The following is a 24,641-nucleotide window of genomic DNA, read 5'->3' as shown; positions in this document are numbered from 1 at the left end:
GCTCACAAAATAAAATGTTGATCGAAACCGTACACATATCACCGTACAATAAATGTGTCTGTTACAGAACTTGAAAGATATGTGAAAATAAAATCATTTGTCAAAATCGGAGGGGAAAATCCCTCTATTCCACGTTCTGGATTTCTGCTTTACATCAATGTTATGTTTTAATGTTTAATAAGAATACAGAAAACCTTGAGGAAAGTATTATTATTTTTTATTGTAAATGTTTTTTCCTTTACATATAATTACAGATATGGGGATTGTTGACTTAATTCAAACTTGTTTCGTGTAGAAACAGTAAAAACAGACCATAATGTTTTGACTTTTCCTAAATCATGTCTACAAATACTTGCGTCTTTCATGTACGGCTACGTTAAAGATTACGGTAAAGGCCAAACATGCCACGGGGTTCTTGGCGCCGCCACGCGGGTGAAGTCGATAGTTTGTTGAGTTACTGAGGTGATTAAAGGCAGTGGATACCTGCGTCCCGCGAAGAGTGGGTGAGTGCTCACAGTATATTCAAGTTTCACACTTTGTCATGAATGCAATCATTTTTAGAAGTGTAAAAAAAGCGAGGAAGTGTTTCCGTTCACCTCGTCCGCGTCTCGTTCATTCACTCAATATCGTGACGTTATTTCTCCCCCAAACACCTGCGCTGCGCTGCTGTTGGTTCCCTCACTGACCTGAAGGGTTAGTTCAGGTTAAGACGTCAAATTCACTGACCGACGTGTGTCTCACTGAAACTTGTGGCACAGGTGCGAACTCGAACCAACACCGACGCTTTTGCAAATCGTGGCGTTTTCCCGGCGTCATGGTGACGGTGGTGTTCAGGCACCGCTCACCTGTTTGAAACCTCTAACTTGTGACGTTCGTGGTCGTACAGCTGCAGTAGCACACACCTGTGCTGCTAAACCCTTAATCTTAGGCGTGTTTGAGTTTATCTGACCTTTGTCGTGCTTGTTGGCCGGTTTAGACAAACCTAAACTCTTCCAAGGTCTCGTTTTAGGTCATGGAGACGTTTTGGCTTCACAGATATACTTCGTGACGTTTTACTGCCCATTATCGCTGCCTGTTATTGTTAAGCTTTACACAATCTGAAACAACACGAACTGACAGATAAGAAGTAGAGGCAATCATTCATTTGACACTCACGGGAATATATTGTCTCTGTATATCTGCGTCTATATCATAATCTTTGTCATTCTAGTGTAATAAAACTCCTGCTGATGGGCTGCATGCTGGTAAGTTCCTCCAGTGCTGAACAAACACGAAGGCTGGTTACGTGCGAATCTCGTATTCATCATAAATCACAGTTTCATGAGCGCGCATCGAGAAACGGAGGCGCATTTGCTCCACAGTCCTTTTGAGAGTCACATGTTTGCAGTCGCGCTCGTTCTGACAATGCAAACAACTGCAAATGTTTTATTTGCATCTCCTAAGCCGTAGCTATTCACCCTCCCCTTCAAGTACACAGTAACTCTTCTCACATGACACCATCCTGCCTGTTGCCGTCGCCACATCCTGGTCGTGTACGTCGGCCTGCGTTGCATTTCTTTAAGCTCTCGTCTGGACAAACATCAGCCTGTGCTGAGTGAATGAAGCATCGTCCTGTCATTGCTGACATCTTGAACGCACAGTAAATGTATTGTTTCCCATCAGACATGTTAGAATGGCGTTGATCGTATACGTGGCCGGCACCTGATCACAGCAGCTGCAGATAATGCGCACGGTCACAGCTCGGGTGGTTCTGTTTGACTAGGGAGGACCTGTTGGGCCAGATACTCCTAGTATCTCGCAGCACTGAGATAGACCCAAAGGGTTAGATTAGGGTTCAGACAGGTGGTGGTTTCCTGCCCGTGTCCCTGACCTGCTCACACTACCTGTTTATTATTGATCAGTTAACATGTTTAAGCTTGTGATGATTTCCACAGAACAGCTCCTCACGCGTGTCCTCCGTACAGTGGCGCGATGTCGAAGTGGCTGCATGACGGCGAGGTGCTGGTGGGTGAAGGCAGCGGTGAGGCGCTACCACTGAGCCCCAGGATGCGGGAGCGGCCGCCCGGGAGCCCCCGGCCGAGCCGGGTGCACAGCCCGCTGGCTTCCCCCAGAGAGAAGGCCACGGGGAGCCCGAAGCTGGAAACCATGGGCACGGCCAAGGAGCTGTTTGTGCTGTGTGACAAGGAGGGCAAAGGGTTTATCACCAAGCGGGACATGCAGGTGAGCAGGTGTGCTCCTGGTAGACTCACCTCAGGGCTTAGTTCACACCGCTGAGCTGTCCGCTGTCTTCTGGGTAGAGGCTCCAGGTGGAGTTGCCTCTGTCCCCGGAACAACTGGAGACGGTGTTTGAGAGCCTGGACCGCGAGAGCAACGGATTCCTCACTCCTGTTGAGTTCAGCACAGGACTCGGTGAGTTTAGAGTTTAGCTCTAGCCACAGTTCACACATTTCACCCCACCGACTCACTAACTCCACTGATTGTTCTGTTTGTATGGGGGCAGGCGAGCTGGTGGGACTGGAGGACACGACTGAGCTGAGTCAGGAGGAAGCAAAGACGGATATGGCCCAAGTGGACTGGTCCCAGGATGCTGCTGCAGTCAGATTTGTAAACATACTGAAGGAGTTGGGCGCTGACAAACTATTCAACAAGTGAGTTACGTTCAATTGGAATAAAATATAGTAATAATAACAGAACATATGTATTATTCATAAAAAGCAATGTGTGTATGTAGCTTCAATGCTAATAAGTGCCGGGTTAGTAGTGGTGGTTTGCTGTGTTGTGTCAGTCAGGAGGAGCTCTGCTGTCTGTGGTGTGAAGTCCAGAGAGACCGTCCGGAGCTGCTGAGCGTCCTCGAAGGCATCCTCATCCACGCCGCGTCCCACTTACAGGACTCGAACAGAGAGAGGGACAGTCTGGAGCAAGCTCTGCAAAGGTGTCTCCCTCTGTCGCCTGTTCATCCAACACAATCTTCAAACAGTGTCAGACTTTATGAACGGATTCATCTGTGACTCGTTGTCTTTCAGACGCGAGAGTGAACATGATCAGGTGGTTCGGTCCATATATGAAGAAATGGAGAACCAAATCAGAGAGGAGAGAGAGAAACGCCTGTCTCGGGTACAAGTATGTACCAGCTTGATCCAGTAATAAGACTCACTGTCTTTATGGGTTTTAATGAATTTGTTTTAAAATCAAGGAGAGTATTAAACAGAACCAGAGAGGACAACAGCTTGAGGAGGAGCTGAAGCTGCGGGAGCAGGAGCTGGAGAACGTACTGAACAAACAGAAAGAGGTAGAGTAACAAAACAAATGTGTGGAAATAGTGACACAGTTCGACTAATGGAGGCGTCTCTGTCCTAAGCTGGAGACCAGAATCCAGCAGCTGGGCTGCGAGCAGACTAACGTCAAGGAGCAAAACCAGCAGCTGCAGCGCCTCAACGTCCAGTTACAGGAGCAGGTGGAGAACAGCAGGGAGCAGCTGCGGGCGACCGTGGCTCAGCTCAGCCTGCTGCAGCTCAGCACGGCCCAGGAGCAGGCGGCCAGGCAGAGGTGAGGAGGAAGAGGATGAAGACGCTGTAGTTGTACTGCTGACATTACACCACACCTCAAAAGCAACCAGTGGAAGTCGTTTTCCCTCCTTTATTGTAGGAACGTGACGAAGGTGTCCAGGAACATGCAGAGAGAGAAGGACAGTCTCCTCAGACAGCTGGAGCTGCTGAGGTAACAGACCCTCTGTCAGAAACACAGAAGAAGCTTCGTAACATAAATCCGCAGGTCATTGATGGTAATAGTTGGAATGGCTCTAAATGGGTTTTGTCTTTGTGTGTCAGGGACATGAACAAAAGGCTACGAGATGAAAAAGATGCCCAACAGTCCCAGAAGAGGGTTAGTCACAGACGCTCTGTCCTTCCTCCTGTGCCATTAACTTATTACCTCAGTGAAGACCTTTGCTCCCCGTGGTCACAGCAGATTTATCCACCCTAAGCTAAGTCCTGGAATGGCTCACTGCTTTTTACCCGTGGGACAGTGATTATTGACACAGGCATCTGGTTTTGCCTGGTTATTGATTAATAAAACGTGTGCTAGTGCCACTGACACTGTACAGCAGCGTTGTTGTTCTGCAGTTGTGTTCAAGTAGACTGAAGGATTTCGCCGAAAAGACTATTTTTTTCCTGTGTCAGGAAACAAAGTGTTACATGTTCACAGATGATAACTGTAATGATAAAACTGTAAACTGCTCTATTTATGCAGTATTTAACAAACCAATAAAGCCCTTCACTGTATTTATCGTAGTAACCGAACGTTCTCACAATGTTCTCCTTCTCCCCATCTGAGTTCCTTGAAAGTTAAATGTCTTTTTTACCAAAAGCTTTAACTGTTTTGAGTTTGAGTCACATATTTACTGTATGTTTCTACAGAGCATACATTTAGGTTGCTTGTCTGACTGTAGCACATAAACACATGTTGGTTATTTATTTGTAAATGTATATGTGCATTAATTATAAGCTATGATGTTGACCTACTTCTGTTACAGAATAAATGTCACTATTGGCCTGAATCCTTTGTAAATTAATATTTACTGTGAATAATCTGGCTTGTTTGTAACTGATTTACTTCAGAGTAACCGTGTTCACTGATGTTTCCATAATAATAATATGTCATAATAAATACAGAAAGAAGAATAGAAATCTTAATACTTTACTTTCCATTAAAACCTTTTTAGAATCCAAATGTCACAAAGACTTTGCAGAGGACAGAGTCAGTCATAGGTAACTACTTACCACAGGACAAGCCACTGAAAAGGTTTGTATGACAGACTGCATGTGAACCCATAGTTATGACACGAAGCAAGTTACAAGCTACTAATCCTGGCTATTTTTTGATTTTAAAGACAGCTGAGCTCATGTGATGAGTTGGAGCAGGACACAGAGGTGGCGAAGAGACACCAGCCGTCATGTAGTGTCAGGTGTGAAAATGTTGAACAGGCTCAAATTCAGGTAGGGAAAATTTTACGTCTAAAATATAATGTTAATATTCTAAAATTATAGCTGCCAGTTCAAAGCAGCATCGGAGCACAATGAATCTGAACCCTCCATAGCAGTGGCTGAGCACAGATTTCTATAGGACTCCGGTAAAAATCTGTCGGCCGCTTTAATTAGAGACAGACGAACAAAAATGTATTTAGTTAATGTTTGGTTTCTTTACCCAAAAATTTAGAGCACTAGTGTCAGTCCTCAGCGAGAGTTCAAGGTGGTGTTCCTGGGAAGTACAGGAGTGGGCAAGAGCTCCTTCATCCAGCGGTACTGCACGAACCGCTTCCACAGCAAAATCAGCGCCACAGCTGGTGAGGTGTGTGTGTGTGTGTGTGTGTGTGTGTGTGTGTGTGTGTGTGTGTGTGTGTGTGTGTGTGTGTGTGCGTGTGTGTGTGTGTGTGCATAAACTAAAACCAGGGTCTTTGGTTGTTCTCAGGTATAGATTTCCAGGTGAAGACTGTAACTCTGGGCTCCACCACTGTCACGCTGCAGCTGTGGGACACGGCGGGACAGGAGAGGTCGGACCTGGCATCTCACAGCCCCGTTGTTGTGGTGTCTTTTTAGCGTCTTACTTCTGCCTCCAGGTTTCGCAGCATCACCGAGCAGTACTACCGTAAAGCAGCCGGTGTCCTCGCCATGTACGACATCACTCACTCCGCCTCGTTCACGGCTGTGAGAGGGTGGGTGGCCTCTGTGAAGGTAAGCAGGTAGAAAAGTCATGGATGGGTGAATGTAAAACCATGCAAACCAGTTTGTCTGTATTTGAATACAAGTGCAGCGCAGTAGTAAGCTCTGACGTCAGCGACGCCGGAATGAGCTGCTCTGATTCAGTTTTGATTTCACCCACAACTCCACTTTTTGAAAGAAGAAGGAGTTTGATTTGCAACCTGGTACTTGTTCATTACAGGAGAAGATGTGTGCGGGTGCAGTGTTAATGCTGCTGGGGAACAAGCTGGACCTGGCGGACAGTCGTCACAGAGAAGTGACAGCAGAGGAGGGGAGGAGGCTGGCGGAGGTGAGCCGCATTTCAATATTTAAACTCATGGGTTTCTCTCAATGATTCTGTCTCAAAGGGGAGAAACTGGATCCCTCACATACATGACATGATGTTGTGTGGTTTATACAGCGGCACCAGGCCGTGTTCTATGAATGCAGCGCCAGGACTGGATGCAACGTGGACCATCTGATGACTCACCTGGCTCAGTACGGGATCGTATTTCTTTACTTATCGTCTGCATTGTCTGGCATCTGCAGCTGCGGTGGTGTCATTGGGACAAGTTGCTGATTTAACTCTATTTATTTTTGAGCTGTTTTGCAAGACACTTTCCAGAGGCTGAAGCAGCAATAACCACAAAAATAATCAGTTTACAGCAGTGTTAAACAGAATAACACTGTAGATTGCTTAAAACCTTACATTAAATTAACTAGTTTCAAACTAGTTTGATAAAATCCATGGAATGAAATACTGGTGTAACTACTTTGAATGAATTATATAAATTACAATGACTGATTTTATACATTTCCTTTTTTCAGGCTGTTGCTCACCCAGCAGGACCATCATTGTGATGAGTCTACGATGCAAAGACTCCTGACTGGGGACGAGGCCACGAGAAGCTGCTGCACATGAGCAGACACCGACAGATGGTTTGATAGAAACTCCACAATTTGGCTCAAGGGAATTACAGAATATTTTCTTGGTGGAGGCAATCAGAAAGACTCAATGGAAAAACTGACTATCAGCTCTAAGCTCTTTCACACTTCTGTAAACCTGTTCACCGAAGCAGCGCTTGCATATGTTTTAACGTAATTCAATACAATCATTTTCTTTCTCAGGGCTTGTATTTTCTAGACAAATCACTGGAAATGTTTCTGCTCGTCCATACAGGGTGTTTCATTTATTCGAAGGTGGCTGGAAATTGGTTGTGATTAGCAACTACTTAACACCAGCTGCTTGTCAGAAAAGTATAAGGAAAATTTCCAAATCTTTAGAATATACAGGACCTGTAAATAAAGTGTTACCCACACAGCATATACAGTATGTGGATGATTTGTGTGTCTCTGAGGAGCCAGCTGGGGGCAGACGTGCTCTCTTTACAGCCGTGCAGGGGTGATCTGCCAAAAGGGGACAGGCGCTGGGTAGAAGTGCAGCAGGCGTGGGTCTGCGTGTCCACGGGCGACTTGGACTGCGCTGGTCAACCTTCAAGGACAGCAGCACGGTGACACCGGGGTCAGCGAGAGCTCGGAAGACGCCGCTCCAGTAATCTGCATCCTTAGGGACCCAACGTCTAAAATCAGGTAGGAGTATTTTGGTCTCAGCGGAAAGAGCAGTTTTTCCATGACACAATGGGATAAAAATAACTCGTATACGACCATTAGGAGACGACCACTGTCCCACTATATGTTTATGACTAAAGCAACACTTTTTCTTTTTGAATATGTTATTGTTTTATGAAATGATAATGACTTTACTGACACCTAAAATGTGCGGATGTCATGAAAAGTTTCACTTAGGAACAAACAAACTGTGAATGAAAGAGTTAAAAGCTGTGAGTATGTCTGTGGGAGAAGAGTGTGAGGAGATCAGCTTGAGTTACTGCGATGGGCGACATGTATATCTGCCTGCTGGAGGACACGTGACTCAAGTTGTTAAGTATGTTTTTGCCACAACATATTTGATTTCATCTCTGCTCGTCCGTTGACCATTTTAGTTTTGGTTTGAAGCAGGTAGAAATCATGATATACATGAACTTGTTCACACCTAAAGGGGAACTGAGAACTGAAAACGGGAAACTATTTGTGCACCGCAACCGCCTGGTTCAAATGTTGGATGAACTCTGTGTGAGCTTCTGTCACATCTTCTCTTCATTCTCTACATTCAGCCCTTGGATCCTTTCAAAGCTCCCTGTGTTGGTGTAATGTAGTGAAGTGCACTAAGATGCTGCTATTTTTTATTCCAGAATGGAACCACGACGCGAGACAAATAAAACGTGTGGGGTGATTTGCCTTAAATACCTGCTGTTTATCTTCAATATTCTTTTCTGGGTGAGTCACCGGATGCAGAAACGTTCAGAGAATATGAGGAAACTAATCCTGTTTTATGGGAAGATACTAGTTCTACATTCCTACATTTACTACAGTTTTTTCCATTACAGCTTTGGGTTTTATGTCCTCTCAGTTCAGTCCCAAACTCACATATGAAACTTAATTATTATTTCCCTCGCTTGCATCACTCTCACACTTTAAGACCTAATTGCTGAGCGCGAGGTGACACGTTCCTCATATGCTGCATTGGTTCAGCTGGCAGGGGGAGCTGTGCTGGCAGTGGGCGTGTGGACTCTGGTGGAAAAGAGCGACTACATCAGCCTCCTGAACTCCAGCGTCTACTCAGCCTCCGCTTACGTGCTGATAGCTGCTGGACTCATCGTGGTGGCGACTGGGGTCATCGGATGCTGTGCCACGCTAAAGGAAATGAAGAGTCTTTTGATTGTGGTGAGGTGGATGAGTGAGACACACCCAACACAAGTGATTTGTGCTATTTTATGTCCAGTGAAGTCTGAAGCTAATTTAAAAACTTGGAGTCAGAAACTGAATAAAGACTCCATAAGTTCCTGTACACACACACACACACACACACACACACACACACACACACACACACACACACACACACACACACACACACACACACACACACCTTAGTCTGGTTGTGTGTGAAAGTTAATCCCCGGTGACCTTCTGTCTCGCCTGCCTGAGGTCAGTGCAGCTCATAACGTTTGGCTATAACAGACGACGTCCTGCAGAGGTTGGATTTAGAGTCACGCTCATGCCAGAGGAATGACAGACATCACAAACGGCTGCTTGGCTGTCGAGTGTGTCAGAGACAGACGAACGGACGCAATTAAGGGAGATAATACAGAAGCAAAGCTGCACCGGCTCTATGACGTTATGCCTGTTTCTATATTCATAACAACGATAGTAATGACTCACTTCCTGTAATGATATAGTTTCTAGTATAACGCCTTTTTTGGCAGAAATATGCAAAAGGTTTGTAATCTAAAAATATTGGAATTCATATGCTTTTTATTTTACTTCTGTTTACTTCTGCAGTATTTGATCCTTTTGTTGTGCATTTTCCTGCTGGAAATCATTGCTGGTGTGTTGGCCTACATACAATATAAAGAGGTAAGACATTTTACTTTGTATCTTTATGTTCCATGATAGTGAGCGGCTGCTGTGCTTGTTTGTGTCATAGTATTTAATATACACTTCAACTGCTACATTTCTGAAATTTATTGTTATCTCTGGTTTGTGAACAGTGTGTGTGTGTGTGTGTGTGTGTGTGTGTGTGTGTGTGTGTGTGTGTTTGTTGTCGATTCACAATTTGTGATTTTTAACTTTTTCATCACCCGCAAAACACCTCAGTTTCTGCACCCTCTGTTGTGCATGTTCTTCATTTCTTCAGTTTTCGTTCTCACACCTCTCTTTCTCCCCCCTCTTCTCTGGGTCCAGTGTTTCCCTTTCTGCTACCAGGTAATCTGCTGGCATCTGTTCCCATTTTCTATCAGACAGTTTCTCTAACCAATTGTTATGTGACGGCACTTTTCTCTGTGTACCTTCTGTCAAACAACAAAAGTATTTCTATATCCTGCATCAATAAAAAGGAGAGTAGGGTCAAAGATCCTGTGCTCACTTACTGTAGATCAAGTTATGTCCGGGCGTTGCACAGGTCAAACTGGGGTAAACATATTTACCAAAGCCTATTTTTATCAACGGGAGGAGATTTTATGAGTTTTTTGACAGAGCAACCTTTAAAAAACTTCTTCTGCCTCACAGCTGAATGAGGAGCTCAGACAGAACCTGAAGGTGACCATGCAGCAGAAATACCACCAGCCAGGGGAGGAGAGTGTCACACATGCAGTGGACAAGCTTCAGCAGGAGGTGTGGAAGTGATGCTGTGTGTTCAAATTACTATAAGACCACTACAGGAAATAACTTCAAGACTATTTAGCTGCTGTCCAGTCCTTGTCACCCATTTTTTTTTCCTAATTCTGTCAGTTTAAGTGTTGTGGCAGTAACCACTCCTCAGACTGGACAGAGAGTGTGTGGATCCAGGCTGCAGATCATGCGCGGCTTGTTCCTGATAGCTGCTGCAAAACTCCCAGTGAACTCTGCGGCCAACGGGACCATCCTTCAAATATCTACAAGGTGGAGGTGGGTGCAGCTGCACCTCTGGTTCTTGATAAATGTCCCATTATAATGAGTTTCTGACTTCCTGTCTCACACTCCCAGGGAGGCTGCATTATGAAATTAGAGCACTTCATCCTGAGTCAGCTGTATATTCTTGGTGCAGTGGGCATTGGGATTGCATTTCTTCAGGTAAAACTCCCAAAACTATGCAGAGCAATTGTTTTGTGGCGTTAAACTAACAAGCTTCTTGTCTTTTTTTCTTTCAGCTTGTGGGGATGATGTTTACCTGCTGCCTTTATCGAAGTTTGAAAGAAGACACATATTAAATTTTGGACTTTCTTAAATCTGTTTTTCATCACACACACATTTTGGTAGCTGATCTTATGTCTCTCAGTTATTTACCTACCTTTGGATGATTACTTCCAATGACAGTACAAACACTACATATGATGCAGTTCTGCTGGACGGTGCTGGTCATTTTCTGCTAAATGCTTTAAACATCCTGCATTTCTTTTAAAGGTGTGTGGACATGAGAACAAAATGAACATGCCGTTGCTTTGTTTGGCACATTTATTTAAAGTTAATATATATACTGTTTGTTGAAATCAATTCAAATGCTTCCAGGTTTTCATTTTCAGCGACCACAGGTGTCGGCTTTGGCGGCACGTTGATCTTTTATTCTGAAAATCTTTGAGCGGATGTTGTTGTCAGCTGACAGTACTTCCTCCTTGCGTATTCGTGTTGCACGGTTATACGACTTAATTTTCTCATCCCTTTCACCCCTATGTGGGTGAAACACAAGTGCTGGTGAAATGTCTGCGAAGCCAACTTGTCTGATAGTCGCGAGTGCGTCTCCTCAAGGTGGGTCCGTAGCTTCGTAGCTTGTAGCAGCCATTACAACCGGTTTGTCTAAGTGATAATACCATCGACGTCTGAAACGCTCACTGCTGTTTTTAGGGCATGTCTAAAAATTTAAAACACACGTCAAGAAATGACTTGAATCATAATAACAACGAGTACAACCAGATTTCGACAGTGATCACCAGACCCAGAGTGATAAAAACTGGGAAAGTGGATCAAAAAGACTATTTTTTTGTACAGTCAAGAAAATAGTAATAATAGTATTTTTTCTTCAGGTGTTCAAAGGAGTTTCAGTTTATTCTCATAGCTACGGAACCAACAGCTTCGTTGTGTGATGCATGTCTACACCGCTGCTGCTTTGTGTTCATCCAGGTGTGTCGGCGGCGTCTTTCCATCAGTCCTTCAGTCTCTGTAGCGGAACGTTTAACCTGCAGACCGCCACTCCCGGGGTATGTTGTGCACGTGCACGTCGGGGGAGGCTGACCGTGGTCCTCGAGCGCCACCGCTGATTGGCTGAACACACCTGGTCCAGGTGATCAGCTGGAAAACGAGCAGCACCGTGGTTCCGCATGACCGAGGTCAGCCTCCCTTTGTCCGGTCAGTGACTGAGTCCAGGGCCGCTGACCCAATAAATTAACAAATAAATGACTATTTATTTAACAGTATAAGGTGTTTTAGAGCTCTGAAATGGACTAACAGTAATCTGAACTGATGGGCAGTGTGTTGATGTCCCACTATAATCTATGCAGGTATAGAGACAGAAACACGCACCTTATCTTCTGGCAGTAGTAGAGAAGCAAACTGGAAACGTGGGGGAGGAGAGACAAACTGTAAATGTTGCAGATAAGACGTACAAGCGTCCGCGTCCTGGCTTCTAGCAGAACTAGGACTTCCTGTGTCAATCGTTTTGGTAGAACTTGAAGAAAATGCCTTGAACATTAAAAAGTCTGACTTTAATGAACTACAAACCCTCCAAACCAGTTTACTACCACACTTTTTTACACACATACAACCTGTACGACCTGTAGAAATACTGATTTTTATCACCTGCCATTAATATTAGATTCATGCATGAACATTTAGATTTAATTTGCTCTTGAAGACGTGATCGAAGAAGCTTAGGGGTTTCCTGGTGCAGCCAGCGTCATGTAAATGTCCCATCACAGCTGTGCTGACTTCAGGGCACTAAAGGCTTCTTTCAACCTGCAGGGGAAGCCTCTGGACTTTGTCGGCGTGGATGAAACCACCAGCAGGTGGGTGCAGGACTTCAGCGTGAAGCCCTATGCGACGCCCGCTAAGCTTGAATCTATAGACGGTGAGATTAATCGCATTCTCATTCTCCGCCGCCGTCGCTGCTCTGTGCTCGTGTTCTGACTCTGCTCGTGTTCTGTCCAACGGCCCGGCAGGTGCCCGGTACCAGGCGCTGCTGCTCCCCGACTGTCCCGGAGCGGTGAACGACCTGGCACGCAGCGGCTCTCTGCACCGCATCCTCACGCACTTCGTTTCTCAGCAGAGTGAGCGCGATGCCTCACGCTAATCAGGCCGTTTCCTGGTTCTTTCTTTTAACCCGCCGTTTCCCCCCCGCAGAGCCGGTCTGCGCCGTGGGACAAGGAGTGTCTGCTCTGTGCTGCGCCACCGAGGGGCAACGATGGATTTTCAGCGGCTACAGTTTGACAGGAGTTAGTTTCTCTTTTGTAAAGATTCATAAAATCCCTAACTAAATATATTAGTGTTCAAAGCACTGACTAAAAATGATGTTTGTTTGTGTAGCCGTCAGTGTTTGAGCTGGTGCGGAGGCCTGACTTTGCCAACCTGCCCTTGATTGTGGAAGACTTTGTGAAAGACAGTGGCGGATCGTACACAGGTGAGCTGATCCACGCGTGCTACGTCAGTGGGAACCGCTGGTTAGATGGTTCTAAACCGCTCGTGTTCATCTCTTTGTTTTCCAGCAAGTCAAGATGATGCGGTGCACGTTGTCATAGACCGACACCTGATAACGGGCCAGAACATGGCGTCCACGTCACTCGCCGTCAACAATCTGATCCTGCTCTGTAGCAAGGAAAAATAGAAATGTCTGAGACCGCTCACTCCTTTCACCTTTATGTTCATGTTAAACAAACATTCAGAAACAAAGTTCGGAAGAAGCTGGATCAGAACAGACCTTAGGCAGCTTTATAAATACAGCTTGATAAAGATGTAACAAAAGGCCACACAATCAAATGTGTTGAGTAGACGCAGGCCTGACTGGTGACTGAAGTGTTCAAAGGACTAAAAACAAGCTCCACAAACTCAGACCCGAGAGCAAAATGTGTGTTCGAAAAAACATTTCTGGATTTAGAGAAGAGTGAGAAGAGGCCACTTAACTGACGATCATGCACCTTCGACTGTTGAATGGACACGTGTTACTGCACTGACGCAACTGTACAGGATGTGACTCGTTTTCCACCATAAAAGTCATGAAAAGAAGCAAAGTCTATTGAAGTGCCTACTGCGTATTTTTGTATCTTTCGGAAACTAACAGATCCCAGTTTTATTCATGCAGACAAGAACACGTTCATGACTCTCAACCAACATGATTAAACCCTTGGTCGCTTGTTTCCAAGAGTGGTTCAGGGAGGAAAATAAAAAGGACGATGCTGATGATCCAAAATCCACAGTCTTCAAGTCCAGTGCTCATAGGAGATCATAGAAATAATCCAGTCCTTGTCCCAGTTCCCATAAGGAAATTCCTGTTCCCAGTTCAATAGCCAGAGAGATTCTCAAGTGGATTGACTGTAACAAAATTGTAATAGCATTAACTTGCAGCTTGTCGCTATTGTATTCAAGTGCCTTGAACTTAAAATGACTCATACCTTCAGTGATGGATAGTACAACACGTGCTTCCCAGCGTTGTTTCTGAAATGAAAAGGTCAGTGTCGTTACAGCTGCTTTCTAAAGCCAATATGAGATTATTTATTGAACCCTTACCTCTTGTACGTGAAATAATGCTCTGCTGAATATTCATCCCAGAGGAGTTTTGGCCGGTGCTCACGCAAAATCTCAATGTACCTGACAAGACAAAAAAACGAGTAGGAGCTTTAAATGAAAACCTATCAGAATCAGAACATCTGTTTCTCATTTCAAGGCAATTTCACATATTCAAAACAAAGTAATAAGACTATTGTTTAAGAGTCTGATGAAGTACCGTATAAGTATAAATGTGTGTACTAATACTGTAAGCTCCTACCGTCCTCCCAGGATCGGCTCTGTTCCCTGGTTTGCAAAGTCAAGCCCGTACAAGTTGAGTCCGAGCAGGATCTTATGCCTCCACTGAGAGCCGGGTGCCAGCTGGAGGACACAGTCTCGTACCCAGGGCAGGGGAGAGCCCGGACCGGGTCTAAGGGGAATGAAACCACATACGTCTAAGTAATTACGTTACTGCCATGTGTTTTTCAGGCGGCCACCACTGCAAACCACCACCTGGCTCCATTCGAGTAGTCGTATGTCATGAGGCTGAATCCATCCACCGCTGGGGCCAACTGCTCGAACTCGTCCCTGCCGAACATGCCTGGCTGCCCCGTGCTGATCAGAACCGACACAGAACCATTAAGCCCTGGTTTTACAGATCTGTTCTTCATATTTACAGCAGCTGAGTAATATACATTCACCTGGTCACAGCGGGCGGAATTACAAGAATGCAGTCCAGTCTCTTAGCCTTCAAAGTCTCGCATATATGTTTCACCAAATGCACCAGTTCCCTGTTTGGAAAAACATTGTGTGCAGTCATTTTTGGCAGTGGACACTTGAATCCCCTCATATAAAGTAGTTGTGCGTCCACAACTCACTTCCTCTTGTTGCCTCCCAGCTGGCTCCATAGCTCCAGAGTAAAACCATCAAAGCCTTCGGTCTGCGAGGGCACAGCTTCGTTAGACAAACTGCGAAAGCACCGTGACCTGATTCAAACGTGCCGACGTCAACGCGAGGCTGAATTACTGTACTTTTGCCACGTCCACCAGCTCACTGCCCAGCTCCTCGACCTCGTCCTCACTGCCCAGCACGCTCATGTAGTCCTGGTAGGACCAGCCGTCAAACAGAAGCCGAGGCACTGAGGGTGGGAAAGTGGCACAGGCTCAAGATGGAGGACTCGTGGCCCACATGAACAGATGCGAGGATCCACTCACCCATCCTGACTTTCTTGTTGGACTTGCGTACGGCTTTGACCCATCCTGGAAACGACAAGCAAGTCCTTTCTAGTTCATTTGCTTTGGCGCTAAACACGCCAGTGAGTCTTCGTTTTACCTGGGTCGTGGTCGTGGAGTCCTGTAACGTCAAAGGTTTCAGGTCCTCGTCGGCGGAGCTGAAGCCACACTGGAGACACCGAGGTCAGTTTGGAGCCGAACAACTTGGCGATGTCGTAACCGTGGGAATTCCACTGAAGGGTTGAAAAAGCAAAGTTTAGAGATGTGTAGATGACAGCTTCATAAGGCTGGGTTTGTGTCATGTTGTGGCTTACTGTGGATGGGGTGGTGAATGAATAGAAAGACTTACGGGAGTGACATATCCCAGCACTGATCCTTGAAACGTCCTCTTGATGTGAGCAGAATACCTCTTTTCCTCCTTCACTACGTCTTTCCAGTGCAGGTCTGACACAACGAGGCCTCTTTCCAACACTGACAGCTCAGCGGGAGATGTCTGAGTGGGATCAAAGGCAACGGGCACGTTTCAGTGACAGTGCACGATAAAGGCTCATTCCTGACAGTGCAGGAATCAGGTGAGTCTGGTGTCAGACGTGGCATCACACACACATAACACCTTGTGGGTGTGAAGTTACTCACCTCAGTGTCTGTTTTGTGAGACTTCTTTGCATCGGTTTTGGAAAGTGTGGCACTGACCAGCCAGCTGCATGAGATGATGTGCAGCAGGAAAAACGTCGTTCTCATCTCCAAAAAGGCGGTGAAAAGGATTCGTCAAGCACTTCAATTACAATGGGTTAGCTCAGATCTGCTGCTTCGCAGCGCAAGTATTTCCTTTTTGGTTGATATGTGTTAAATTAAGAACCAGCATATCCTTCAGCGGGTTAGAATGACACGGATCAACGCGCACAGAGGGCCCCGTTCATGTTAGTAAAGTGCAAAACCTGAATTAAAGATCAACAGCCCGGGTCGATCGGTTCCTGCCAGTTTGATTGACAACTTAGCTCAATGTGTTTCTGTAGCGTCAACCAATCTGGCAACTTCCGCGTTGTCGGATTTTCAAAATAAATGTTTCTAGCCGTGTTGCCAGTTTGGACGATTTAACGCCAAATTGTAAACCACAATAGTATTTGCTCTTGTTTTGGTGACGTTGGTGCAGTTTATACTAATGAGAAGTTAGGCTTTTAGGCATTGCCCTTCACTACTACAAGACTTAGTACCAAATAATCGTAAAAAATATATAATCTAAATGTAACATTTGTGAATAATTTTTTATAATAAAAACACCTTGTTAGCAACATCGAAACTTGCACTATCTAGTGATATTATATAACAGTTTCAAGTAAAGACTGAACAAGTTAGCGTCTAGGTTTTACCAATTGACAAACTGCCAATAGTTTAAATTCACGTCCTGGCCCTTAGCGCAAAATGAGGGTTGTTGTCTGGAAAATCTGGCAACTAGAAAGTCATCTGAGCAGATAGGCGGCAGTGTAGCTAGCACGTTAATAAGTTAAAGCAATAAAGAAGACTTCTTGACTTAAACACGCCGTCATGAGCACAGTAGTGTAATGTCATAGAATGTATTAGAAGATTGTGTTGTGGTTTAGATCGGCTTTCCAGCGATTATTCAGTTTGCTGACATTAATAGGTGTGTGTCATTCATGTTTGCTAGCTGGAGCTAAAGTAGTTTGTGGTAGCAAGCTAACGTGTCAGCAGATCTGTGTAATGTGTTACCCACTGTGGTAACGTGGTTCGTTGCTGTACGAAACATCTTCTCAGTGAATCATGGCAGTTGAACAGTTTGTGTCCAAGACACTCGAGCTTCTGCAGCAGGAGAGAGAAGCTGAAATAGAAGAGACCAGGTTAGCAAAATAACATTGTGATTATTTAAAATCGCTTATTTCTGGAAAACGATTATGCTTTTTTTTACTACTAAAAATGGCATTAACGTGTATTGTGGTCTCAGAATTTGGCAGGAGAACGTTTCGCTCAAAGATCTTCAAAATAAAGGAGTTTGTCTGCTGAAACTGCAGATAGGAAGTCAGTCCACAGGATTGTATGGACGCACTGTTGTCATCCTAGAGCCAAGAAAATACCTTGGCTTCACATCTCTTCCAAGCAACAGCTTCGGTCCAGGTGAGATGGAAGTTTTCACGATTGTTCTTTTGTCTTCTTATGATGAGTTACCTCTGAGTTAATGGGTTGTTGGTGTTTTTGGTTACAGGTGATATTGTTGGCTTGTATGATACTGGTGGATGCACCATCGCCTCACAGATCAGCACAGGGATTGTGACGAGGGCCAGCCAAGTGTCCATAAGCGTGGCATTTGACGATTCAGTGGATGGACTCAGTTTTGATACAGATGCTGTTTACAATCTCTTAAAGTTGGCAAATGATGTCACCTACAAACGAATGAAGCGGTTGGTGAATGTCTGTGTAAAATACTAATGAATATGTGGGACACAAGTGTGCAAAAGCCACTAAAATATGTTTTTTTTATTGTGCGTTTTCCTGCTTACAGGGCCTTGAATACATTAAGTACATATAGAAACGGGCCAGCTGCCAATCTGATTAATGTTCTTTTTGGAGAAACAAAAGCTTCTTCTCAGTCACAGACAAGTAGGTCATGCTCATGAGAAATATTATCACGATGTAGTCTTGTTGATTGACATGTGTTGTGGTAGATTTACCACTTTACATTGCACAGGATTGATTGTTAATAATAATTTCAAACTATCATGAATCATGCTGATCAACACGTGTTTTCTTCCATCAGATGCAGTTGAATTCTTGAACACAAACTTGGATGATTCTCAAAGAGAAGCCGTGTCCTTTGCTCTGTCTCAGAGAGAATTGGCTGTGGTTCATGGACCTCCAGGCACTGGCAAAACCACCACAGTGGTGGAGATCATCCTGCAAGCAGTCAAACAAGGCCAAAAGGTGCCAAAATGTTGAAATCTAATAGTGTAAATCAAAGTGGTTAATTCGCTTCTTGCAACCTGTTGTCCTCATCAAGTGCTGTGTTTCCCAACAAGCTCATTCTGATGTTTGTGTTTTGTGACTGTGCAGGTCCTGTGCTGTGCCCCTTCTAATGTGGCTGTGGATAATCTTGTGGAAAGGTTAGCCCAGTCCAAGGCAAAGATCCTGAGGCTGGGTCACCCTGCCAGACTGCTGGAGTCTATACAGAAGCATTCACTCGATGCCATCCTCGCTCAGAGTGACAATGCAAACATCATCGCTGACATTCGTAAAGACATTGATAAAGCTTTTGTAAGTACTTTAGAAGTTTGATTTAGAAGCGTTTGCTGTGTCTTAAACAATTTGTATGATTTTTTTTTTAATCATTTTTTCAAGATGGGAAATAAGAAGAAAGGAGGAGAGAGGATGAATATTAGAAGAGAAATAGGGGAGCTGAGAAAGGAGTTGAAAACAAGGGAAGCAGCAGCCATAACTCAGATCCTGAAAAGTGCTGATGTTGTGCTATCAACCAACACGGGTCAGTTATGTTCTCAAGTCAAGAAAATGAATCCATGTGTAGCAATAATAATGAAAAGCAATCAGACAGCACTTTCTGTCTCTCTGCAGGTGCCTGTGATGACGGGCCTCTGAAGTTCCTGCCAGCGGAGCATTTTGATTGGGTGGTAATAGACGAGTGCGCTCAGTCCCTGGAAAGCAGCTGCTGGATCGCCCTTCTCAGAGCGCGCAAATGCATTCTGGCTGGAGACTACAAGCAGTTACCACCTACGATCAAATCACAAACGTAAAGCAGTGGTTTTCCTCTTCACATGCATCTATCTACAAAAACATTTGAGATAATGATTGTCGTTTAGTAATGGTTTAGGCCTTTCTTTGTAGACATTTGGTTTAGGCCCCATGTAGACATGGTTTAGGCCTTTCTTTGTAGACATTTTTAAAGTATTTAACCTTTTTAAATAAATGAGTAATAGTAGAGTTTATTGGGTTTTTTTTCCTACAGCGCTGCATCCAAAGGTTTGTCTCTCAGCTTAATGGAGAGACTCATCCAAATGTGTGGGGACGCAGTGGTGCGTATGTTAACCGTTCAGTACCGCATGAACAGCGCCATCATGGATTGGGCCTCCAAACAGATGTACCAGGGCAGGTTGACTGCTCACGGCTCAGTGGAGAGACATTTATTAAAGTGAGTGATTTAGTTTGAAACCAACCCTCTCTTGTTTGTGAATGAAGAATGATATATTTAAAGTTGCTGTTTAACGTGTGATGAAAACAGAGATCTTCCAGGAGTCGCCTGTACTGAAGAGACCAGCACTCCGCTCCTGCTGATCGACACTGCAGGCTGCGGTCTGAGCGAGATGGAGGTCCCAGATGAGCAGTCCAAAGGCAACCAGGGTTCGTCACCTTGTATTATCATAACACCCCCGTCTTCAGTGTTTGTGTAATCTAACAGTGTGTACGGTTTCTTTAGGTGAGGTGGACATAGTTGAACTGCACATCAAGGCCTTGACTGAAGCTGGAGTTAAAGCTAAAGACATAGCTGTTATTGCTCCATACAATTTACAAGTAAGGCACTAATTTCCTGAACTGTATTGTTAATGTCGTTTATCATGTCACCTTTAAACCTCTTTTACTAAAAATATAATCTAAATGATAATAGATTATATTGTGATAATGTCACATGAAAACACTCAATACTTAAAGCCTCAGATTGACTTTTCAATGTGGTCCTAATCCTTCTAAAGGTCGACCTTCTGCGTCTCAAACTTTCTGCGAGGCATCCAGAGCTTGAGATAAAGTCGGTGGATGGATTTCAGGGCAGAGAGAAAGAAGCTGTGGTGTTGTCATTAGTGCGTTCCAACAGAAAAGGTTTGGTTTCAACCACAAGGTCAGATCTAAAGAGCGTGGGTCACTTACGTTTGTGGTATTCATGTGTCTTTGTTCATTCCTTGGTTTTAGGTGAAGTTGGTTTTCTGGCAGAGGACAGAAGAATAAATGTTGCCGTCACACGTGCAAGACGCCACATTGCTGTAGTGTGCGACACACAAACTGTCCAGAATCACACTTTCCTGAAATCCCTGATCGATCATATGACCGAGTTTGGTGAGGTCAGAACAGCGTTTGAGTACATCAACGATCTCGTGCCACAGAACTACACCCGACATCACAAAGACACGAAGGCCAGTGTGTCGGTCAGCAGCTCCACATCAGCAAAAAAGGACAAGGATCAGCCTCCCAGCAAGATGAAGCTAGGACAGAAAAAATCTACCAGTGTGAGGAGCAATAAGGAGACAAGTGTTGGATCAGAGAAGCACACAAGGTCATCAGCACTGACTGAGGACGAGGAGAACAAGAACAGGACTATAGAGATCAGAGAGCAGGTGGAGAACTTTCTAAAGAACCCCGGTCAAACTGAACTTCAGTTTCCATCGTCCTTTAACTCTCACGATCGCCTGCTGGTCCATCAGATCGCTGAGGAGCTGGGCCTCATTCACAAGAGCAAAGGTGAGGGCAAAGACAGGTGCGTCACGGTCTCCAGGGTCCTGCAGTCAACACCAGCCGAGGAGCCGACACCAGCGAAGGAAACGGAAACGGAGAGCAGCCCCCAGAGGCAGTCGCTGCCTCAACCGCCCGTAGACTTGAAAAGTTTACACTTGGAGCGAATGAAGAGAGAGCAACAGAAAAGAGAGGAAAACGCTCAACAAAGAAAATTACTGACCTCCGGCCCAACCCAGTCCAAGAAGGCCAAAGGTTTGTAACAAAGTGTCCTTGTGTTTGGTGTCTCCATGATGTGTGTTAAATTTGTTTTCTGCCTCAGGAAAGAACCGGATGAAGGCCGGCGCCTGTGACATCGCTGCCGCCGCTGCACTGGACAATGACTTTGACTCTCTGATCAGTGCTGTGATGAAGGCCGACAGCGTGTGTGCCTTTGTTGCGTGTAAAGCATCTGTGCTAACGCTGGGACAGCTCTGCATTTTTTGCAACAGACAATATTGTCTCAGTCATCACATACCAGAGGTGAGACAGAAACAAAACACAGTCACGAAATGTTTGATTTGTTTTTCTTTAATGGGAGTTTTTTACTAGATATGTAACATGATTTCTGACAATGAATAAAAGTCAAGAGGTTTTGTGTTCTCTCCAAAACCCTTAATTCTCATCCAACTCTTTATAGGTTCACGGCTGCGGAGACAAAGCCAAGTCCCATGCTCGGATGAGAATAAGCAAGGAAGGTGTCCTTTATGCTGGTAGTGGAAAAAAAGACAAATCCATGGACCCCAACAAGAAAGCGTACCTGCAGAGAAAACTGGACTCTAAACTGAAGGACATGGCAACACAAAGGAAATCAAAAACCAAGGAGAAGGACAGTTAAGTTATTATATGGAATAAACTACTTGTTTGAAAATGTTCATGTCTTGGTGAATGAATTATGATCTAGCCTTAAAATACAATATTTGTATATTATACTGTTAACTTCTACAGTGGTAATTTCATGCTGAAATAGATTAGGTTAGGCAGATACTTTTAATCATCTCAGGGAAATTCCAGTGAAGGTGGTTTAACAAGTTTAGGCTCAAACAGGAAAAAGCTTCAAGCCCATTGTGAGTCGTGAATCAGCTGTAGGTCATTTCACCCTACATCCACCTTTATGGTCAGAGGACAGATTTTCAGGGGGCTGGAGCTCCTCCCTTCCTCATACAGTCCAGGGGAGAAGTAGGGGAAAATCCTCTCTTTAAATCTGTCTTTAAATGTGTGGATTATTGACAGGTCGTCGCTGATGAACACCACCCTTCCTTTGTCATAGTCCAGCTCCACCGTTATTCTCCCAGGCTTCTGCTTTAACACCAGCTTGGTGCGAGGCGAGGTCTGAGCCCAGAACGTGTCCCCGTTGCACAGGCCAATCACCCAGAAGCCCTCAGCGGGGTTGAGGAAGACGGTGCTCTTCCTTTTGATCGACTCCAGGGCCACGCCGACGTACCAGTCTTTAGCCTGGCCGACATCTACCGTCCAGCTGTGCTTTCCAGAGGTGAAGCCAGTTGCTCCGAGCACACACATGCGGCTGGTGCAGCGCTCAGGGTTTTGGGGCAGCTCCTGTTTTTTGGTGTATTGTACCATGGTCAACTCCTCAGAGAGCTTCAAGTTGGGCTGAGCTGTGTTTGGATCCATCGCGATGGGAACTGAAAGGCAGAAGACGGTTTAGTACGTTAATCTGTTCTGAACTGGAAGCTGTCTATTTACTCACCATATTGGACAATGTTGACCATCTTCTTCCAAACCTCAAACTTAAGCGACGCCAGGTGCTTGGTAGAGTTAATGAGGATGTTCCTGATGCACTCGGGCTCTTGAACGTCAACTTTAACACTGAAACGTGTTCGACTGTTATGAGGATTTCTGCTTGTCTGGTGGACACATGTTTTAACAGTTACTGAGTCATACATACCTTTTCTTTGTCTGCTTGTAGCCCTGGTTTGTAAAAAGGGAACAAATGTTCAAGGATTTAAACATGGGCAGATGCTAGAAAAGAAAAGCTCAATTGACTGCCAATACTTTACCTTTAAAAACAGTACATCGCTCAGCCGGAGGGATCTCTCTGTATCACTGATAGTGGAACGCAGGGTGTTAAGCTGGTCTTTGATGGTTTCCAGTTTCTCAGACAACACCTGGCTCTTTACTACTTCTTCCTGTCTAAGAATCTTCAGTCTGAGCTTTTCTTCTTCCCGAAGGAACAGGTGCAGCTTCTCGAACTCCTCTTTTATCACTTTCTCGTTCTCTGAGGTTTGGGTCTGTGACATTGAACAAGGTGGTTATTTAAAGTTGCATAATAAAAGAAGTGAGACCTCTCATTTGTGCCTTTCACAGTCTGATACTGTGGAGTCCTTTTACCTGTATGTAGGTTTTAGTCTCCTCCCAAAGTTGCTTAGCCGTGTTCAGCGATTCTAGTTTTTTCTTTAAAAGCTCCAGCATCAATGAAATTTCTCTCTTAAATATTAACAGAAATTGAGCATAAACGTCTTGACATGAAGGACATGAATTCATGAGAAATTGTACTTCTACTCAACCTTTCTCTGCTGAGTCGCCTCCTCTATGGGACAGCATCTATGCAGTTTGTGCTGTTGTGATATTTGGCAGATCAGACAGATGGGCTCTTCGTCTTCCTGACAGAAAATCTTCAGTTTCTCGTCATGGTGAACACAAAAGTCAAGATTCATATAGGTCCTTTGCACATATTCGTCTGCAGCGATCTTCAGAGCCAGATTGATCGGAGGCCTCCCGAGGACAGACACGACAAAACACACGGGGCATTCCCGAGTTCCTTTCTCTTCCCAGTATTTGTGTAAGCAAACCTTGCACACGTTGTGGCCACATTTTAAAAGAACGGGAAGGCAATAAATCTCAGAGCACCGAGGACAAAGTAGATCCTGTTCAGAGAACGCACTCATCGTCGTCGCCAGGCGGGTTTCTGTGAAATGGGGCTATGAGGTGAACGTCTTTCCTGCTCAGCAGGTGCAGTGACGACATACTGTAGGTGGAATCACTCCAGTAACTCCACCACAGGACAATGTTGGAAAGCTAGTCTGACTGGTTACATATTCCTGTAAAGTCTTTTTTTATTATTACATTAGAACTTTCTATATCCAAATTTAATACAAAAATCATCCTATGAATGAAAACAGAACAGTTAACAGACACTTTCTTTTCCTGGGTACTTTATTTACTATAATGAAATATTTCCAGTAACATAGTTTGACTCAATGCTTAAATAAAACAATGCATGTTCGTCAGACTCTAAATCAAGCACGGTTACATCAACATTTCTAGAAAAAACGTTTGTCTACATGTCACTAAATGTCACTGCTGCATTAATCCTCTGAGGAGGAGTCAGAACAGAGGTAGTTTAAACCATTAAAGATGAGTGGGTGTACTGTCATTGAAGCTTTACCCCCAAAACAAGAGTAATGTGACTTTACAACAACTTTACAACAGCGACTGTACAACAGGTAAACACACAGTGAGTCAACATTACTCGTGTTGCAGGGACCTCAAACGAAGGACAGGCTGAGGCCGAGCTGATGTGTTGAAACAATAAGTGCCTGTGCAATGAAAATAAAATGCTTTTCTCCAGCTGCCAACGGGAGCAACAAAACTAAACACAGACTAAAATATCTTCATTAACACCATGTGCAGGTTTGTCACGTTTCATCTGAACTATGAATCCTTCAAGAGTAATTCAAGATGTATTAGTCCCTGCAGTAAAGACCCTTAATCCAGATTTCCTCATATACTAAACATATAGATGTATTAAGAGTACGTATGATGTGTGTACTGTGTATTTTAGTTTAAGCAAAACCTACATTATAAGCTACGATTGTTTTGTTTAATGTCTTTTTCCCAAATCTGGTTAAAAGACAGTAAAAAA

General features: G+C 44.5%; 6 protein-coding genes across 12 annotated transcripts; 4 read left to right on the top strand and 2 right to left on the bottom strand.

Moving 5' to 3' along the window:
* The first annotated feature begins 359 nt into the window (after nt 1-359).
* Nucleotides 360-6,704, top strand: cracr2b (calcium release activated channel regulator 2B). 5 transcript variants are annotated; one of them, XM_055509470.1, is made up of 18 exons: nt 360-503; nt 1,965-2,220; nt 2,298-2,409; nt 2,501-2,648; nt 2,786-2,932; nt 3,024-3,114; nt 3,194-3,289; nt 3,359-3,546; nt 3,646-3,717; nt 3,828-3,882; nt 4,721-4,800; nt 4,889-4,994; nt 5,215-5,341; nt 5,467-5,548; nt 5,615-5,729; nt 5,938-6,045; nt 6,157-6,233; nt 6,564-6,704. In XM_055509470.1, exons 2-18 carry the CDS (start codon nt 1,972-1,974, stop codon nt 6,655-6,657), a joined length of 1,947 nt encoding a protein of 648 aa, XP_055365445.1. In that variant the 5' UTR covers nt 360-503; nt 1,965-1,971; the 3' UTR covers nt 6,658-6,704. The 5 variants fall into 5 exon arrangements, 4 of the variants coding, with proteins under 4 accessions (XP_055365445.1, XP_029008416.1, XP_055365446.1 ...); XM_029152583.2 differs by having other exon boundaries at nt 3,024-3,120; XM_029152584.2 differs by having other exon boundaries at nt 381-503; nt 1,935-2,220; nt 3,024-3,120.
* A 24-nt stretch (nt 6,705-6,728) lies between these two features.
* cd151 (CD151 molecule) lies at nt 6,729-10,826 on the top strand. 2 transcript variants are annotated; one of them, XM_029152595.3, is made up of 9 exons: nt 6,731-7,325; nt 7,988-8,072; nt 8,328-8,519; nt 9,138-9,212; nt 9,540-9,560; nt 9,864-9,968; nt 10,086-10,241; nt 10,320-10,406; nt 10,484-10,826. In XM_029152595.3, exons 2-9 carry the CDS (start codon nt 7,989-7,991, stop codon nt 10,541-10,543), a joined length of 780 nt encoding a protein of 259 aa, XP_029008428.1. In that variant the 5' UTR covers nt 6,731-7,325; nt 7,988; the 3' UTR covers nt 10,544-10,826. The 2 variants fall into 2 exon arrangements, with proteins under 2 accessions (XP_029008429.1, XP_029008428.1); XM_029152596.3 differs by lacking the exon at nt 9,540-9,560 and having other exon boundaries at nt 6,729-7,325.
* Nucleotides 10,827-10,893: 67 nt separating this feature from the next.
* On the top strand, nt 10,894-13,554 carry gatd1 (glutamine amidotransferase class 1 domain containing 1). 2 transcript variants are annotated; one of them, XM_029152597.3, is made up of 7 exons: nt 10,894-11,078; nt 11,451-11,527; nt 12,288-12,393; nt 12,485-12,592; nt 12,666-12,757; nt 12,849-12,942; nt 13,028-13,554. In XM_029152597.3, the coding sequence occupies exons 1-7, from the start codon at nt 11,030-11,032 to the stop codon at nt 13,144-13,146; spliced, it is 645 nt and encodes a 214-aa protein (XP_029008430.1). In that variant the 5' UTR covers nt 10,894-11,029; the 3' UTR covers nt 13,147-13,554. The 2 variants fall into 2 exon arrangements, with proteins under 2 accessions (XP_029008430.1, XP_029008431.1); XM_029152598.3 differs by lacking the exon at nt 10,894-11,078 and having other exon boundaries at nt 11,517-11,656.
* Nucleotides 13,163-17,105, bottom strand: chid1 (chitinase domain containing 1). Its single transcript, XM_029152594.3, has 13 exons — nt 16,989-17,105; nt 15,893-15,997; nt 15,606-15,749; nt 15,357-15,489; nt 15,239-15,283; nt 15,056-15,162; nt 14,903-14,964; nt 14,726-14,815; nt 14,538-14,639; nt 14,305-14,454; nt 14,046-14,126; nt 13,931-13,973; nt 13,163-13,850 (listed from the first exon to the last, which is right to left on the bottom strand). The coding sequence occupies exons 1-13, from the start codon at nt 17,019-17,021 to the stop codon at nt 13,752-13,754; spliced, it is 1,194 nt and encodes a 397-aa protein (XP_029008427.1). The 5' UTR covers nt 17,022-17,105; the 3' UTR covers nt 13,163-13,751.
* Nucleotides 16,970-21,631, top strand: ighmbp2 (immunoglobulin mu DNA binding protein 2). The gene is made up of 15 exons (XM_029152582.3): nt 16,970-17,112; nt 17,217-17,386; nt 17,475-17,670; nt 17,772-17,869; nt 18,027-18,190; nt 18,320-18,520; nt 18,605-18,746; nt 18,836-19,010; nt 19,227-19,409; nt 19,500-19,618; nt 19,695-19,789; nt 19,969-20,092; nt 20,183-20,974; nt 21,042-21,241; nt 21,399-21,631. The coding sequence occupies exons 1-15, from the start codon at nt 17,036-17,038 to the stop codon at nt 21,594-21,596; spliced, it is 2,934 nt and encodes a 977-aa protein (XP_029008415.1). The 5' UTR covers nt 16,970-17,035; the 3' UTR covers nt 21,597-21,631.
* On the bottom strand, nt 21,270-23,706 carry LOC114856821 (zinc-binding protein A33-like). The gene is made up of 6 exons (XM_029152591.3): nt 23,284-23,706; nt 23,108-23,203; nt 22,777-23,007; nt 22,665-22,687; nt 22,467-22,585; nt 21,270-22,401 (listed from the first exon to the last, which is right to left on the bottom strand). Exons 1-6 carry the CDS (start codon nt 23,662-23,664, stop codon nt 21,854-21,856), a joined length of 1,398 nt encoding a protein of 465 aa, XP_029008424.1. The 5' UTR covers nt 23,665-23,706; the 3' UTR covers nt 21,270-21,853.
* Between the last annotated feature and the right edge of the window lie 935 nt (nt 23,707-24,641).

This window comes from Betta splendens, chromosome 6 (assembly GCF_900634795.4).
Source record: "Betta splendens chromosome 6, fBetSpl5.4, whole genome shotgun sequence".
Classification (NCBI taxonomy): domain Eukaryota; kingdom Metazoa; phylum Chordata; class Actinopteri; order Anabantiformes; family Osphronemidae; genus Betta; species Betta splendens.
Note: the sequence above shows the minus strand (reverse complement) of the source record. Positions and strands in the feature narration are given on the sequence as shown.

Bases quoted from the DNA above. Each gene is read 5' to 3' on its own strand.
- ighmbp2 (XM_029152582.3), top strand. From the start codon at position 17,036: ATGGCAGTTGAACAGTTTGTGTCCAAGACACTCGAGCTTCTGCAGCAG. The intron at 20,093-20,182 runs GTTTGGTTTCAA...CCTTGGTTTTAG, and splicing joins AGTGCGTTCCAACAGAAAAG to GTGAAGTTGGTTTTCTGGCA. The intron at 21,242-21,398 runs GTGAGACAGAAA...AACTCTTTATAG, and splicing joins TCAGTCATCACATACCAGAG to GTTCACGGCTGCGGAGACAA.
- cd151 (XM_029152595.3), top strand. From the start codon at position 7,989: ATGGAACCACGACGCGAGACAAATAAAACGTGTGGGGTGATTTGCCTT. The intron at 9,213-9,539 runs GTAAGACATTTT...CTCTGGGTCCAG, and splicing joins CCTACATACAATATAAAGAG to TGTTTCCCTTTCTGCTACCA. The intron at 9,969-10,085 runs GTGTGGAAGTGA...TAATTCTGTCAG, and splicing joins TGGACAAGCTTCAGCAGGAG to TTTAAGTGTTGTGGCAGTAA.
- LOC114856821 (XM_029152591.3), bottom strand. From the start codon at position 23,664: ATGAGTGCGTTCTCTGAACAGGATCTACTTTGTCCTCGGTGCTCTGAG. The intron at 22,688-22,776 runs GTAAAGTATTGG...TTTACAAACCAG, and splicing joins GCGATGTACTGTTTTTAAAG to GGCTACAAGCAGACAAAGAA. The intron at 22,586-22,664 runs GTATGTATGACT...AACACGTTTCAG, and splicing joins TACAAGCAGACAAAGAAAAG to TGTTAAAGTTGACGTTCAAG.
- gatd1 (XM_029152597.3), top strand. From the start codon at position 11,030: ATGTCTGCGAAGCCAACTTGTCTGATAGTCGCGAGTGCGTCTCCTCAA. The intron at 11,079-11,450 runs GTGGGTCCGTAG...GTGTTCATCCAG, and splicing joins CGCGAGTGCGTCTCCTCAAG to GTGTGTCGGCGGCGTCTTTC. The intron at 12,943-13,027 runs GTGAGCTGATCC...TTTGTTTTCCAG, and splicing joins CAGTGGCGGATCGTACACAG to CAAGTCAAGATGATGCGGTG.
- chid1 (XM_029152594.3), bottom strand. From the start codon at position 17,021: ATGTTTCGTACAGCAACGAACCACGTTACCACA. The intron at 15,998-16,988 runs GTGGGTAACACA...GCCTTTTTGGAG, and splicing joins CAACGAACCACGTTACCACA to ATGAGAACGACGTTTTTCCT. The intron at 15,750-15,892 runs GTGAGTAACTTC...GATCCCACTCAG, and splicing joins CTCACAAAACAGACACTGAG to ACATCTCCCGCTGAGCTGTC.
- cracr2b (XM_029152583.2), top strand. From the start codon at position 1,972: ATGTCGAAGTGGCTGCATGACGGCGAGGTGCTGGTGGGTGAAGGCAGC. The intron at 3,121-3,193 runs GTATGTACCAGC...TTTAAAATCAAG, and splicing joins AACGCCTGTCTCGGGTACAA to GAGAGTATTAAACAGAACCA. The intron at 6,234-6,563 runs GTACGGGATCGT...TCCTTTTTTCAG, and splicing joins CTGATGACTCACCTGGCTCA to GCTGTTGCTCACCCAGCAGG.